At 30.5% G+C, this 16,575-nt stretch overlaps 2 protein-coding genes across 3 annotated transcripts; both read left to right on the forward strand.

Annotated features, from left to right (window-relative positions):
* Window positions 1–273: 273 nt before the first annotated feature.
* Window positions 274–8,051, forward strand: LOC111912827 (uncharacterized). Its single transcript, XM_052765513.1, is given in 7 exon segments — window positions 274–837; window positions 3,857–3,985; window positions 3,987–4,318; window positions 5,447–5,639; window positions 6,207–6,259; window positions 6,351–6,561; window positions 7,533–8,051. Coding segments are annotated over 7 exon segments (1,437 nt in total). The 5' UTR covers window positions 274–651; the 3' UTR covers window positions 7,866–8,051.
* Window positions 8,052–8,185: 134 nt separating this feature from the next.
* LOC128127137 (uncharacterized) lies at window positions 8,186–12,373 on the forward strand. 2 transcript variants are annotated; one of them, XM_052765514.1, is made up of 4 exons: window positions 8,186–9,180; window positions 10,683–11,262; window positions 11,342–11,440; window positions 11,585–12,373. In XM_052765514.1, the coding sequence occupies exons 2-4, from the start codon at window positions 11,110–11,112 to the stop codon at window positions 12,071–12,073; spliced, it is 741 nt and encodes a 246-aa protein (XP_052621474.1). In that variant the 5' UTR covers window positions 8,186–9,180; window positions 10,683–11,109; the 3' UTR covers window positions 12,074–12,373. The 2 variants fall into 2 exon arrangements, with proteins under 2 accessions (XP_052621474.1, XP_052621475.1); XM_052765515.1 differs by lacking the exon at window positions 8,186–9,180 and having other exon boundaries at window positions 10,203–11,262.
* The last annotated feature ends 4,202 nt before the right edge of the window (window positions 12,374–16,575 follow it).

Below are 16,575 nucleotides of genomic sequence, written 5' to 3' on the forward strand. Positions count from 1 at the left end.
TTACTTGTGAAGAAAGAAATGGACACGTGTCATTTGATTATTGGTTCCGGTAGATGTTGCCCTAGTTATTTGTTTTCCATAGAACTCATTCCTATATATATATATATATATATATATATATATATATATATATATATATATATATATATATATATATATATATATATATATATATATATATATATATATATATATATATATATATATATATATATATATATATATATATATATATATACACACACCACAATTTATACTAATTACACTCTCTAGCGTGCCCTCTTTTCCACTTGGTAGAAGTTAGAGATAGGATCATGTATAGTGATGAAAGTATAGTAGTTAAGGGGTGACGAACATTGTGTCTGTGTATATCATATTCGTAGTTTTATAACATTATAAAATAATGTTGTATTTATAATTCTATTAAATAAGGATTTGACTTCTCTTAAATAAAAAATTAATACATATGGAAAAATATTGATTAACTTGATGGGGTATATAATCAAAGAATCCCACGTTTCACGCACCTATTTCTATTTAAACCTCTCTCTTTTCTCTCCGTCTCCTATATATTCTTCTACTTAAATATATGATTTCCACTTCTTTAAACCAGGGGCATGATGATTACCACCTAAGTTTTTCAAAACTTCAATGGCAGAATTAACGGTGGGTGATGGTGCTGTGGACGGCGGTTCTGCATCTCCGGCCACCACAAACAAGAAACAGTCATACATCACCGGCATGCTTGTCAAGAACCCCGGTGTACCCATATTCCTTTCGGTGTTTTTAGTCACCCTTTTCATCACTGCAGCTGTATTTACTCGTTGGGTTGATGTTGTAAGTATTATATTTACCCTATTTTTGCTTTGGTTTTTTCTAATCTTTTCTTTATTAATTGCCTTTCAATTATATATATATATATATATATATATATATATATATATATATATATATATATATATATATATATATATATATATATATATATATATATATATAAAAACATGGTTTTATACGCACAAGGGTCATACTTGTCTATTTTTATTAAAGTTTTCCAGTTTGGCAACTAAACTTATACAAAAGAATCAAACTTTTGAATTAAACGCATTTAATTTTCGATATTTTTTATTAAAACTATTCGATTTTCGGACACTGTTTATAGGTTATTAAATTGAAATCACACAAATTAATTGATTTTAAAAACAATAAAATATAAAATAGCTGTGTTGGTCTTAAAATTCAGTAGAAATTTGAAATAAAACAAAAATATGCTATTAGTTAGTGTATTTGTAATAAATTATATTCATCATAAGCTTGGTAGTAGTTTAAATATTTTTTTTTCCTGTATTAGCATTTAAATTCATATTCCATAGTTTACACTTTACATATCAGATAACCGGTAGATCAAAAGTAGTTAATGATCAACTAAAATAAAAATAAAAACGTAAATCTGTTACTTTAAAAGTTCGTCACCTTAAATAATATCTTTGGAAACTTCACTTTTTCCAGGACAAAAAAAATACTTATATTAAATAATAAAATAACAAAAATTGACTACTAGGTACTTTTTCATATGCAATATACTAATCAGGTGCAAATAGGGATTACATAAAAACAATATTAACATCCACAAACGAATTCGGAGTACAAGCTACATGTCAACCATGTCTCCAAGCAGAGAGAAACCAAAAACAAAAGGAAAGCTTATTAAAGTTCATATATTTGGGAGGAAACTTAAAAACATTTTTTTCAAGCAAAACATATACCGAAATTAATTCTTTTACAAGGTCAACAGGTTATCCAACTTTTAAAAATTATATTTTTGACCTAAATTTCAAATTTTATTATAAATTTGGTCCAAAATTTACACTTTTGGCCCTAAATTTAAATTTTATTACAAATTTTGTAAAACATTTAGATTTCAGAATTTTGATATAAATTTATCATAATTTTAGTTTTTTTACAACTTTTTTTCTCAAAAAAATTACGAATGTCTTTTTAAAAAAAAACATATTTTCATACAAAAAATCTTATATTTTCTATATAAAAACTTTTTTGTATACGAAATATATGTTTATAAAAAAATGTATAAATATGTTTTTACAAAAGAAATGTATACAAACACTTATTAGGGTGCATATAAATATGTTTTTACAAAATGTATTTAAATTAAACTAGATATATGCACACATTTTTTTTAAATAATGTTTTTGTATATATATATATATATATATATATATATATATATATATATATATATATATATATAAACGAATTTGTATATATTTATGTACTTAATAAATACTTATATTTATAAATAGGTATGTCGTATACAAAAAAGTTTTTTTTTTAAATTTATATAGAAAATATAAGATTTGTTATGTGAATATATATATATATATATATATATATATATATATATATATATATATATATATATATATATATATATATATATATATATATTGTATCAATATGATTTTTTTTTAAATAAGTAACGTATTCGTAACTTTTGATAAAAATGTTATAAAAAAACTAAAGTTAGAGATGAATTCATAACAAAATTCTAAAATATAGGCCAAAAGGCTAAATTTTAGACAAAATTTGTAATAAAATTTAAAATCTGAGCCAAAAGTGTAAATTTTGGACCAAATTTAGAAAAAGTTTTGTAATCTGCGCCAAAAGTGTAATTTTTAAAAGTTGAATGACATGTTGACCGGGTAAAATGGTCAAATTGAATACGATTACCGGTTTTTGGGACTTAACTGAATAAAAAATATATATAAATACTAAATCGATTATAAGGTAGATATATAAGGATTTTTTTTTTGCAGTTTTTCATATATATATATATATATATATATATATATATATATATATATATATATATATATGGGAAAAGTGAATATACATTACAGCCCCACCTAAGCTTAGGTACTTAACCTCATAAAAATACATTGTTTTATTCTATAAAAATTACGGTTAGGGGATTCACGATTAACAATTGAAGATGTAGATTCAAGATCGACAAAATAGTTTTGATAAGGAAGCAAGAATATTGATTATCTTAAATCTTCGTGACAGTGAAAAAAAAAAAGTAAGGTTCATTGGGGTAAAGTTATAAAAGATAATGGAGGAAAGAAAATAGAGAAGGTAAAACGATAATGGAGGAAAGAAATGTTAGCGAGGATGATATATTTACCAAGTGAAAACCAAATTAATCGGGTATATTTACTAAGTTAAAACAATATATTTTATAGGTTTAGTACTTAAGCTTAGGTGGGGTTGTAATGTATATTTCCTATCATATATATATATATATATATATATATATATATATATATATATATAAACAGGATCAGGTAAGGACTCTTTTTTCGGTGAGAACACCTTAAAATTTTGAAAAAATTACAAATAATAAAATCGAGCATAGTATAATATCGGAGAGGAAAAAAAATTGGATCATTAACATTGAAGCATTGATCATTTTTATGATCTATGATTCACTTTTTATGATCTATAATTCAATTTTAAAGATCCAAATTTTTGTTCTCTCCGATGTTGTATTATGTTCGATTTTATGATTTTTATTTTTTTTTTAAATATCTTTAAGGTGTCCTTACCAAAAAAATTAAACATCACCAAACTGGACCCTATATATATATATATATATATATATATATATATATATATATATATATATATATATATATATATATATATATATATATATATATATATATATATATATATATTCACACACACATACACTTACATACATACAAGCAATTGGTGTCACACCTTGCATAATAAAACATTTCAAATATTTACTAACACATTCCTTATTCTCTTAAAGTCTATAATAACAGCTCAATTTCGTCAAAAAGATATTCTCCCCTTTGAAGACAACGAAACTACCAATAATTCAACAGTTGAATCATGTCCAGAATACTTTCGATGGATTCATGAGGACTTGAAGCCATGGAAAAAACCTAGGAATCACCAAAGAAATGGTAGAAAAAGCTAGAGAAAAAGCGCATTTCAGACTAATCATAGTTGATGGGAGGCTTTACATGGAGAAATATGATTATGTTTTCCAAACTCGGGATGTTTTTACCATTTGGGGGATTCTACAACTCCTCAAACTCTACCCCGGAAAAATCCCCGACCTTGATTTGATGTTTATGTGCCATGACTGGCCTTTAATCCGTAAATCAGATTATCCAGACAACAAGACAACCATACCACCATTATTTCACTATTGTGGTGATGATTTGACTTACGATATTGTTTTCCCTGATTGGTCCTTCTGGGGATGGTAATGTTTATATTTTAATCCTTTTAATGTTAAGTAAATATGAAAGGTAAACTTTTTATAGTAATAATTAAAAGTAAATTACAATTCTATGAAAAAAAAAAAGAACTATGTTTAAAATATATAGTAGTTTTGAACAAAATTATGAATGATATTTGGCTTTCTAAAATATACCCAAATTTGCTCATAATGTTTTTCTTTTCAATTCTAGAAACAACGTAGATTTGTAATAATAATAATAATAATAATAATAATAATAATAATAATAATAATAATAATAATAATAATCAAAACATCCAAATTTGGGAATAAGAGTAAATAATCAAACTTTTTGAATATAACAAAATGAGCACCATCTCACAAATGACTTTTATATTAATTTTGTATCACACCAAAAAAAAATCCGACAAAAAAGAAATATTTTGGATTTGGGACTAAACATTGCTGACAGAAAACAATGTATTCCGAGATTTCATAAACACGTTCAAAATTGAATGAAATTATCCGAAATGTCGAGAAAATGATTTGTTTTTTACTAAATCATTCAAAGAAGTTAAGTAAATATAGGAAACGTGATGTAGATTACGATACATTGGCATAAACTGTCTTTCGGTTGAAAAATGATAATAATAAAATTTCAAATTTAATGGCATAGCGATAACTTTTTATTAGTGTTTGGTGGAAATGAAAAGAAAATACACATTATATATAATCAAAATATGAAATGCCTCATTTCGTGATGGTGCTCATATGAAATGGCGAAAAAATAATGTGGTCATTTTTATGATTATTTTTGTAAGTTGATATGATATAAATAGCTACCTTGAGTGATTGCTTTTTCAAACCATCATACTTGATTTTATTGTTAAAAACTAATATTTTTATGTGATATAACGTCAAAAAAGTTTAATGCTAGAAAAACAAGTGGTTTTGGACTAAATGTGGATATGTAAATACACAATTGAAAATTTTACTCAACATTTGTTTTGTTTAAAACCACTAATTCCTATAGAAACGATGTTTTTTATATATTTCCGCAAGATGAACCAATTATTAAAAATAACCAAAAAATTATAGTTGAAAATGTATTGGTTGTTTTATAAGTTTGTTAAAGGGGATTAAATTTTTCAGGCCAGAAGTTAATGTAAAGCCATGGTTGAACTTGAGCAAGGAATTGGAACACGGGAATCAGAAGATAAAATGGAAGGACAGGGAACCCTATGCTTATTGGAAAGGGAATACATACACCGGAAAGGCCAGGAGAGATCTTGCAAAGTGCAATTCTGATGGCACACATGAATGGAATGCCAGAATCCACCATTTGGTAAGTAATTTCAGGAGTCTTGAATTTGAATACTTTTTTGTAAGTTATATATATTGAGTCCTTAGTCTTCGCTCTAAAAAGCTCTTATTTATTAAGAGATTGTAGACTCCTATATATATATATATATATATATATATATATATATATATATATATATATATATATATATATATATATATATATATATATATATATATATATATATATATATATATATATATATATATATATATATATATATATATATATATATATATATATATATATATATATATATATATAGTTGAATTAATATAATAATAAAAGTCAAGTTAACACAAAAAAATACAAGCAAAATGGCTATTTTACAAGGGCTTACAGGTAGGGTGCAATGCTAATTTAACGACCCAATGACTAAATCCAAAACAAAATGAAAGTATGGGGACTAAAAAAATAAACAGATCTTTCAGAGACAGTATATGCAAAAATGCACTATATCACATGGGACCAAACTTGTAATTTACTCCATATCTACCTTTTTGTGACTAAAAGTTTGGAAATTTATTTTGTATTGATGTAATTTTGCAGGATTGGACAAAAGGATTTAAGGAGACTGATCTAGCAAGCCAATGTACATATAGGTAAGTGACAAATAAATTACCATTATAATTTTTTTTTGTACAACTTAAAAACTAGTTAGTAAATTCTTCCCCCTTCCCAATTATTATTTAGGTACAAAATATATGTAGAAGGAAACGCATGGTCGGTTAGCGAGAAATACATTTTAGCATGTGACTCAATGAGTCTAGTCATAACTCCACATTACTATGATTTTTTCACAAGAGGTTTAACACCAACCATTCACTATTGGCCTATAAACGAACACAAAAAATGCAGTTCGATCAAGTTTGCAGTTGACTGGGGAAACAAAAATACAGAAAAGGTAACCACGCTCACAATTTTATACTGTATTACAAATACTAACTATCCACAGACATCATAAAACTTTCTCTAACCATCCATTTCAAGTAGCTTAGGACATGTTTAAGATAACCTACACATCTCAAATTCAAATCTCACATGATCCCATGTGTATTGAAGAGAGAGAGAGAGAGAGAGAGAGAGAGAGAGAGAGAGAGAGAGAGAGAGAGAGAGAGAGAGAGAGAGAGAGAGAGTAGTTAAGGTTAGCTTAAGCCAAAAAAAAATCTATAACGAACTAACCAAGTTAGAATAAAAATATTATAACCCGAAAAGAAACAGTCCCTAGAGATCACAAATTTATAGTCTAAGATTTTACATTTTTTTTAAATCTTCATAAAATGAAATCATGTCGCTTTATAACTATCATAGTTGTAAAGAGGTACAAGTTTACAAATGATGTCTCACGTTCAAGTCGTTAACCGGAATCTATCATATTATCAAGACTAGTTGTAAGACCCCGTATGTTATACGGGTTGGATAAAACAAAAAAAAAATTAATATGAAAGTTTAAACAAAAATTTATTTAAATTTGAAATTTAAAATTTGAATTTAAAGGAAACATATTAAATAGTATATGAGTTGTAATATTGTAATTGATTGGTTATTTTCAATTAAGGCAATTATTAATTAATATGTAAATATGATGTGTTAATTAAGAAAGATAAAAAATAAGAAAATGACAAATGAAAAAAAACATTTATTTAAAAATACCACAAAATGACAAGTGTCACAACTCATAAGAGATTGACATGTATCAAAAAACATTTATTTATTAAGGAGGATATACCAATGAAATATTAGGATAACTCATAGTTAAACGACTTTTTACTTACACGCATATCAATATGCATTAATTTTCATATTTTTTTTCAACTCACATAGAGGGAAGAGAAGAAAAATATTTAATTATACAAAACAAATTTGTTTTTACAGGCACAAGAAATAGGAAAAAGAGGTAGTGAATTTGTTCAAAATGAGCTACAAATGAAGTTTGTATACGATTACATGCTCCATCTTTTAACAGAATACTCGAAGCTTTTCAAATACAAACCATTTATCACGAAAAACGCAGTTGAAGTTTGTTCGTGTTTTGGAAAAGGGCTAGTGAAGGAGTTTAAGGAGATATCCATGGTGATGGGTGCAACAAAGGCGAGTCCTTGCACTATGCAACCTCCGTATGACGATTCCGAACTTGAATCTTTACTCTTTAAAAAACTAAACCTAACAAGGCAAGTCGGAATTTGGGAAGCAAGCGGACGTATTTAACGTAAGCAAAATTGTTTATAGGACTTGTTTTAGAATTTTGATCAAGAGGCGAAAAATCAAAGCAATTTAAACTTTCATATTAGTATACGAGGTGTTGGTGTAATTGTATTATGGTATATATGTATACACCAAAATCGATAATAAAGGTTTTATGTGACATGCTCGAAGTACACATGTTGAAAATAAGAGTTTCGTACCTATTTAACACATGTAATTAATCACCATCAAGTAATACAACAAGCTCATTCAAGGGGCTGTTTAACAACCTTTAAATGATTAAGATGCTCCGAGTGAATCTTTTTATTAGTGAAAACATGCAGTTTGGTCGGAAATCGATTAGATCATCCATGAAATGTGTGCATGGTCGTGTCAGTCACTACAAGAATTTCATCCTGTGCAGACGACACTTATCCAGACGACACATGTCATCGGCAAAAGTCGCCCTATACCGACGACATGTCGTCGGTACAAAGGGAAAAAAAATGTTGACCATTAAACTTTGACCAGAAGGGTTATACCGACGACATGTCGTCGGTACAGACTCGGCGGAAAAGATGAAAAATTTGCGGTATATCGAAAAGCTTTACAGACGACTTGTCGTCTGAAAAATATTCTAAAAAATATTTTCCATTTATTTTATTTCCTTGTAGCAGAAATCCGAGACGACGTCGTTTTATGCGACCTATTCCGACGACTTGTCGTCGGTATAGGTTGATAAAAATTTAATTTCCCTTTACTTTTAATCCGTGTCGCAGAACATGGGAACGATGTCGTTTTATGCGACCTATTCCGACGACTTGTCGTCGGTATAGGTTGATTAAAATTTAATTTCCCTTTATTTTTAATCTGTGTTGCAGAACATGGGAACAATGTCGTTTTGCGAGGCAATACCGACGACATGTCGTCGGTAAAAGGGGGCCCCGATCCGCGTGAAATCTTTTTTTTATTTTATTTTATTTTTTAATGAACTAAAGCTATACGACGGCGTTTTGGTCGACCTATACTGACGACATGTCGTCGGTATAGGGTTTCCCTGATAACAAAACCCCCTTTCAGCTTTCATTTTGCAGTCGCCTCACCATTTTCTCTCACAGCTTGCAGTCGGCGATCTCATGGGCTAGAAGATGATTTCGAGTTCATCTTCCACCAAGGTAAGGGTTTTGTTGCTTGGTTGCTTCTTAATTTCTAAATGTTTTGGTCCTTTATTTGTAATAATATGGAGCCCTAAATCACAGCCCCCATTTGTCTCTATTGATTGGGAAGAAGGTTCACCACCCCATAGAAAAGGAATTCCGTTTTTTGACCACATTTTGAGGTTAGCTTATTGATTTTTTAATTTTTTTTCTTAAACTATACCATACCACAGAGACGATGCAGTGATGTTTTTTTTTTTCATAGACCATGATATGTATATGCAACATAATAACCACTTTGAATTTCATTGTATGAATGATTTTAGATGGTGATAATTTTAGTGGATTAGATGTGCTTCAAGGGATAGTTATATCTAAATGTTATATATATATATATATATATATATATATATATATATATATATATATATATATATATATATATATATATATATATATATATATATATATATATATAACATAAGGACCACTTTGAATTGCATTGATATGAATGATTTTAAATGATGATAATTTTAGTGCATTAGATGTGCTTCAAGGGTGCATTAGATAATAATTTTAGTGCATTAGTGTGATAAGAACTCAATCACACTCATTAATTTAGTTTCCCAATAATGCATTAGATAATAATTTTAGTGCATTATTGTGATAAGAACCCAATCACACTCATTAATTTAGTTTCTCAATAGTGCCAAAAAATCTTAAACTAGATAGACATACAATTTGTGAAAACACTAACAAAGAGCATGCAACAATGATATAATCGAAACAACTAGAAACTCTAAAAAAAACTTAAGGGTAAGCTTAATATAGACATTATATTTTGAATTAATACGTAAAAACAATACTTAACTAACGAAATTCAAGGAATCATCTTCACAATTTGATTTTATATGCAACCTTATAGAACTAGCAAACAAACTTCACAATTTGAGTGTTTAATTTTGTTAGTGACTTAATGTTGGTCATTACGACTTTAGCTTAATTAGGTTGTTAATAGCAACGTACTTTTAGTAATTTTAAAATAATTATAAAGTAAATGTGATATAGAACTAGCAAGTAAATGTGATTTAGTTTTTAAAAAAAATCAATAAAAACAAAATATTAAATTAAATTAATATTAGTTTAAAACAAAATCAAATTAAAAAGGTTTTAAAATCAAATTAATATTAGTTTAAAACAAAATCAAATTAATTATAAAACCATATATAAATATAAAAATGAATAAGAAAAATAAAGGAAAAGACTACAATGATATAATTGAAACAACTAGAAACTTTAAAAAAACTTAAGGGTAAACTATATATGGTTTAAAACAAAATCAAGATAATTATAAAATCAAATTAATTATAAAATCAAATTAAATTAGTTTTAAAATCAAATTAATATTAATATTAAAATAAAATAAAATAAATTATAAAATCAAATTGATATGATTTTCTTATTAAAACACGTTGAATCGTTGATTTTTAGTTTAAGTTTCTTCTGCATAACCATTGTGAATACTCTATCTAATCCGTCTGATTTTTACTTTTCGAGTACATATATTTTTATATATACTTGTGAATACTCTATCTATTCTTAGGTATATATTTATTTATATAGCCTAAATACAATCTAACTTTCGATAACTATATATAGAATATAATTTTTAATAATGAAACAGCAATGACGATCGATAAGAGTTGGATTAGAGAGAACCTGATGTCTTCAAAATACTTGGAAGGTCTTAAAAACTTTATGAAGATTGCTGAGAAACATGTCAACTCCAAAGGCAAAGTGCGGTGCCCGTGCAAAACGTGTGTGAATTCGTATCGACATGTTTTGCCTACGGTTTATGCCCACTTACATGACATTGGGTTTCTAAAAACATATACTACGTGGATTCATCACGGTGAGAAACATGTTTTGCCTACGGTTTATGCCCACTTACATGACATCGGGGTACAAATCTGTGGGAAGCCGTTCGAGCGACTGTACAGGGCAACTGCCAAAGAGCTTATAAACAGCACAAACATGACGTGAAAAATTATTTTGATAGTGTTGGTGGATATGATGATGTGGAAGGTGCAAGACAAACTCCACCGGATGATATGGATGAGGAAGCTTGGAATAACATGATCGATCTTCTTTTTTTGGATGAGGGTTATAGGAAGCAGTGCAAAGAAGGTAAAGAAAGCAGGTCCAAACTTCAAATTACGAGTTCTCATGGAAGTAGAACATATGCAGACAGACGACGTGTGGAGGTAACTAAATTTATTTGTATTTTATAAAAAATTTATTAACATTTATGTAAATATATTAATTGTTTTTGGCTTATTATAGAGAGAAAGAGGAGAAGACCCGCAACATATCGACGGTTGGAGACAGATGCGATTTAAAGAAAGTCGGGGATGGTGTACACCACAAGCAGAAGTCGTTTGGGTAACTAATAAAAAAAGTTAATAAGTTGTTTGATAAATCTGTTATTATTATTTTAGTTAGTTTAAGGTATAATATTATTATTTTAGTGTATAAATTTAGTTATTTTTTTTAATTAATATACTTTTATTGTTTTCTTTATCTTAGGAAAACATTCAACGAGAGAAGATGGTGATGCAATCACAACTCGGGGAGAAAGAAAAGCTAAATGAAGAACAATGTCTCGCTCGTGCCCTCGGTGAGAGACGTGGGCATATTCGCGGAATTGGAAGGAAACCAAACATCAACAATAATTTATTTCCAAATGAACATACCAAGCGTTTCAAAGCTTCCACATCCCAATCTTCAGATAATCCCCAAGTTGCTGTATTATCCCAACAAATTCAATTAATGAAGCAACAAATGCAACAAATGAACCAAATGTTTAATAACACTTTCGCGTCTTTCATTCCAAACTTCCAACCACAACCAATGCCACAATTCCAGTTTAATCCCAATATGGTTCCACAAAATAACCCCGAAACATCAAATGAACTCGCGGAGGATGATGATGATGATGATGATGATGTTGATGATGGTGGTGATGATGATGATGATGATGATGAGGAGGAGGAGGAGGAGGAGGAGGAGAACTAGAATGGTAATGACAACAATGTTTGTTAAAAACTTGATTTTTTTTTTGTTATTTTGTTTGATGATGTTGATGATGGTGGGTAGGAGGAAAACTAGAATGGTAATGACAACAATGTTTGTTAAAAACTTGTTTTTTTTTTGTTATTTTGTTATGTAGTAGAATTGAATGGTATGTTATGTTTATTAAGTGCTTTTGGATTTTAATCATATATTATCTTATGTTTATATTATTCTGAAAATATTTCTTGTGGATTTGTTTTAAATGGTATACATAACAAAACTGGTGGATGATATATAAAAAAAATGGCTATAGAGACGACATGTCGTCGGTATAGCTTACCAACTATAAAAACGGTTTTCATTTTTCAAAACGACAAGTCGTCTCTATAGCTCTCACTTATCCCGACGACAAGTCGTCTCTATACCTCTCACTTATCCAAACGACATATCGTCTCTATAGCGCCACACTTTTACCGACGACAAGTCATCTCTATAGGGTGCGAATAAAACTTTTTCTAATTTCCTCGAAAATCAATCCCGACGACCCTTTCCAGATGACTTGTCGTCTGGACAGAGTATGCTATACCGAAGACAGCTGTACCGACGACATTTTCGACTTTTAGCGACGAACCTATACCGACGACTTTTTACAAACCAAATGTCGTCTCTATAGGCTTTACCGACGACAAGTCGTCTGGACAGAGCTCAAAATTGTCGTCTGCATAGTACACGATCCTTGTAGTGAGTGCTCTTGGGCGATCGCCCTGGCCTCCAGTTTGGTCGGACATCAGTTAGATCATCCATGAATTGTGTGCATGTCTTCGTATATTAATTAAACTTTAACTACTACATTTTAGTTATAAAGCTTTGAATCTAAAAAAGAAATAATACACGTTGTGACTGGGTGAATAAATATAGAGATTTTCATGTTTAGAGAAATATTTGTTTGAGAGGGAATTCTGTCCAATCACTACTCAAATAAAAAGAAATAGATGAGAAGTTTGTATGAATAAAAAGTGGGAGTATAAAAAGAAAGTGGGTGAATAGTTGGCATAATTTTAAATTAAATAGGGTTTTCTTTGCTTTTGTTGTTGCAAATACAAAACAAGCTAAAGCTATAAAACAAATTAGTTCAAAAAAAAAATTATAATTAGTAAGCTAAGTCTTGATTTTTCTAGGCTTCCTTGACAAAAAAAAGGGGGAATTCGAGCCTTGAGCCAAGCTTTGGTTTTCTCAAAACCACCAGACCTCTGGCTTTCTCACCTCACACCGACCATCCTTCTTCACTAGAGTTTCTTCATGTAGGTGATTCCTCTTGCAACGGCAACAATGAACGCCAATATGATATGTGCCTTGACCGGCGGAATGACTTGCGAAGCGACCGTAGAAATGATCGGAAGCAACATGTCACCGACGGACAACAATAGCAATAGTAGTCACACATCACCGCTCCATTGGTGGCGGTGCTTCCCCAGACTTACGAATGAGTTTTGTCACACCTATTTTTCGTATCATGTATTATTTCGAAAGATGTAGATTGATGTGAGACGAGTAGGTAAGATAAAGCATAGAGTTGCTTTAAATTGGATATTTGTTGTTTAGCAAAATGGAGTTGAGAAAGTGATAGATCTTTTAAAGACGAACGATTAGATATAAAGATCATCGCAAACGGTGATAAAATTATGGTTGCTTGAAGTTGAGATGAAAGTACATTGTTATTTTGAGAAAGTCAAAGTCAACGGTCTTGATCACCACGACGTGGTTGTATGTTTGCCAAAATGTGGAAATCAGTAAGTCATCAATACACACACTACTACAAAATGGCACATATGACCCATCATATAGGACCCGATTTTAAAGCAAACCGGGTTATATCTTATAGAAACCGGGTTTTTTAATATAAAAAAGTATGCGACCCGTTTATCTAAAAGAAACTGGGATTTATGTAAACATATTTTTTGGATTTATTTTATTCGGTTTCCTCCCATTTCATTTCCCTCCATTCTCCCAAAATTTCCCGCTCCTATGTCATACACGAACTAAAAACTTATATTAAAAATTCGTAAATAAATTAAATACATAACTTTCCCAAAAATTGTGACATCCCCAAAATCTCGGCCAGAAAAGACCGATTTTCATTTATGCTTTTAAATATTTTCAGAGTAAATCCTTTGATTTGAAAGAGTTGCGGAATTTGTTCCCAAAAACAAAACATGATAAAACAATGTTTACCGAAGCATTTCATAAAAGAAATGTATTTTCATTGTAATCAAAACTCGGGGTGTCATGTTCCGATATAGACCAATAAGCATAAACGAATACATTACAAGTCATTTATCAAATATAAACATATGCAGACTTGTAAACAAAACAACTTGATGGATCATCCATCTCATGCCCTTCCGCCACTTCCTGTAATACAATTTAAAATTGAGTGGGTCAGGCTTGGGAGCCTGGTGAGCATATAGGGTTTTCAACCCACAATAAATATCATATTTAATTTTCACCAACCAACAATAACCCAATTACCCATTCCCGTTATTCTCACTTTAATGTCCCTAAAACAACTAACATAAGGGACCTAGTCTAAGAATATTTCATCGGGGCGACAACACATGCTTCGGGGGTACCTCAGCAATATAAGTCAAATAAGGCAACCATGAGGGGGATGGAGTACAGCGAATGAACACCCAAGTTCATTAACACCTACAGGTGGCGAACCTGCTAATGTTTCCACAAGACTGTCTAGAATAGTCAGTGGTCGTCATCTAAACTCCGCTAGATGACTCAATCAAACAACAACGAGGCATCTCATCTGTTTATTACACACCAACTGTCTACCCATGTTCTACCCAACATATTAGTAGATAAAAATATACATTTGTATACATAGTTTAAAGAAAACCTATATAGCATGCTTTAATCAACACATATATCACATAACAGATGAGGCACACACACACATAACACATATCTCATAAAGAAATAAGCAGATCTATAAGATAGAAGAGAGTGAATACACATTCACACATAACACAACCAAATATATACACATAGCACGTATTTTTATATAAAATACTTCGTATTATTGTATTAGAAAGAAAATAACTACACACTCACTTGATCAGAAGATGATCGGACAGCACTACGATTTGCAGAAGTAGTAATCCACAGCAGATCTGGAAGATCTCCTCGAAAATCGAACTTCTCGCGGGCAGAGCTTCGACTCGGGAACCGCACTTCTCGGGATCTTCGGGATCTCGGTACTTGCCTCAGGGCTAGAGTATGATACCGGGGCTTTGGGGTATTTCTGGCACGCAAAACGATGCAAAACGGGAGAGAGAAGAGAAGAAATGAACAAAACTCTCGGCTGCCTTCGGATCCCTTTTATAGAGGCTGGAGCCTCGGAGTACGCGGGGCGTACTGCAGTACGCAGCGCGTACTGCTTCCGAAATCGTCACTGCATGCGTCATCCGAAGTGTCGACACTATGCTGAGTACGCGGTAGCGTACCCTCGTACGCGGGGTGTACTCCGGATCACACCGGTGACTCGTCTTCGGATAATACCTCCGAATTTTGATTTAAATTTAAATACAAAATGATTAATAAACTTCGGAAATTCATAACTTCTTCATACGAACTCCGTTTTCGACGTTCTTTATATCCACGAAAAGGTGAGACCACGCTCTACGACTTTCGTTTAGACTCCGTCGGCTAATTTTGACTTTATTTTTTATTAATTATTTTTAATAGGCCGGGACATAAACTTTCGTTATAAATTCATAACTTCTTCGTTTGACGTCCGTTCTCGCCTAACTTTTTATCGCTTCGATACCAACAATGAGATCTTCGATTCTCATTTAGATTGCTTCGGCTAAAAACCGCTCGATCTCAAATCGAGTATTTCAGGTTGCATACCACTAAGCCGGAACTTCGATAAATCATAACTTCCTCATACGAAGTCAGATTTGGGCGTTCTATATATATTCGGAAACCTCGTTTCAATTACTACAACATTAACCAAAGATATTAAGTTTATTTTACACTTAAATTTTGACGCTTATTTTTATTCTTAATTAATCAAACCACATAATTAAGCAATTAAGCACAAAACACATAATACTCAAATAATACAATCTTATTATTTCAAAACGGGTTACAAAGGTTAACCTAGTCCATTACATTGCTAAAAATGGCAAGCCTAGAAACACAGGCGTTACAATTCTCTCCACCTTAGAATGATTCCGTCCCCGGAATCACACATCAATAAACAAATGCGGATAGCGACTCAACATGTCACTCTCCGTCTCCCAGGTGAGATTTGGCCCATTCGTGTGTTTCCATCGGACAAGCACTAACCCAACCATTTTGCGTCGCAACTTCTTAGTCTTTCGGTCAACAATTGCCTCTGGTTCTTCAATCAACCTTTTGTTCTCATCAATTCTCAATTCAGAAATTCGAATTATATCGGGAACTTCTCCTGTGAACTTCCTCAAATAACACAC

Source organism: Lactuca sativa, chromosome 7 (assembly GCF_002870075.4).
Source record: "Lactuca sativa cultivar Salinas chromosome 7, Lsat_Salinas_v11, whole genome shotgun sequence".
Classification (NCBI taxonomy): domain Eukaryota; kingdom Viridiplantae; phylum Streptophyta; class Magnoliopsida; order Asterales; family Asteraceae; genus Lactuca; species Lactuca sativa.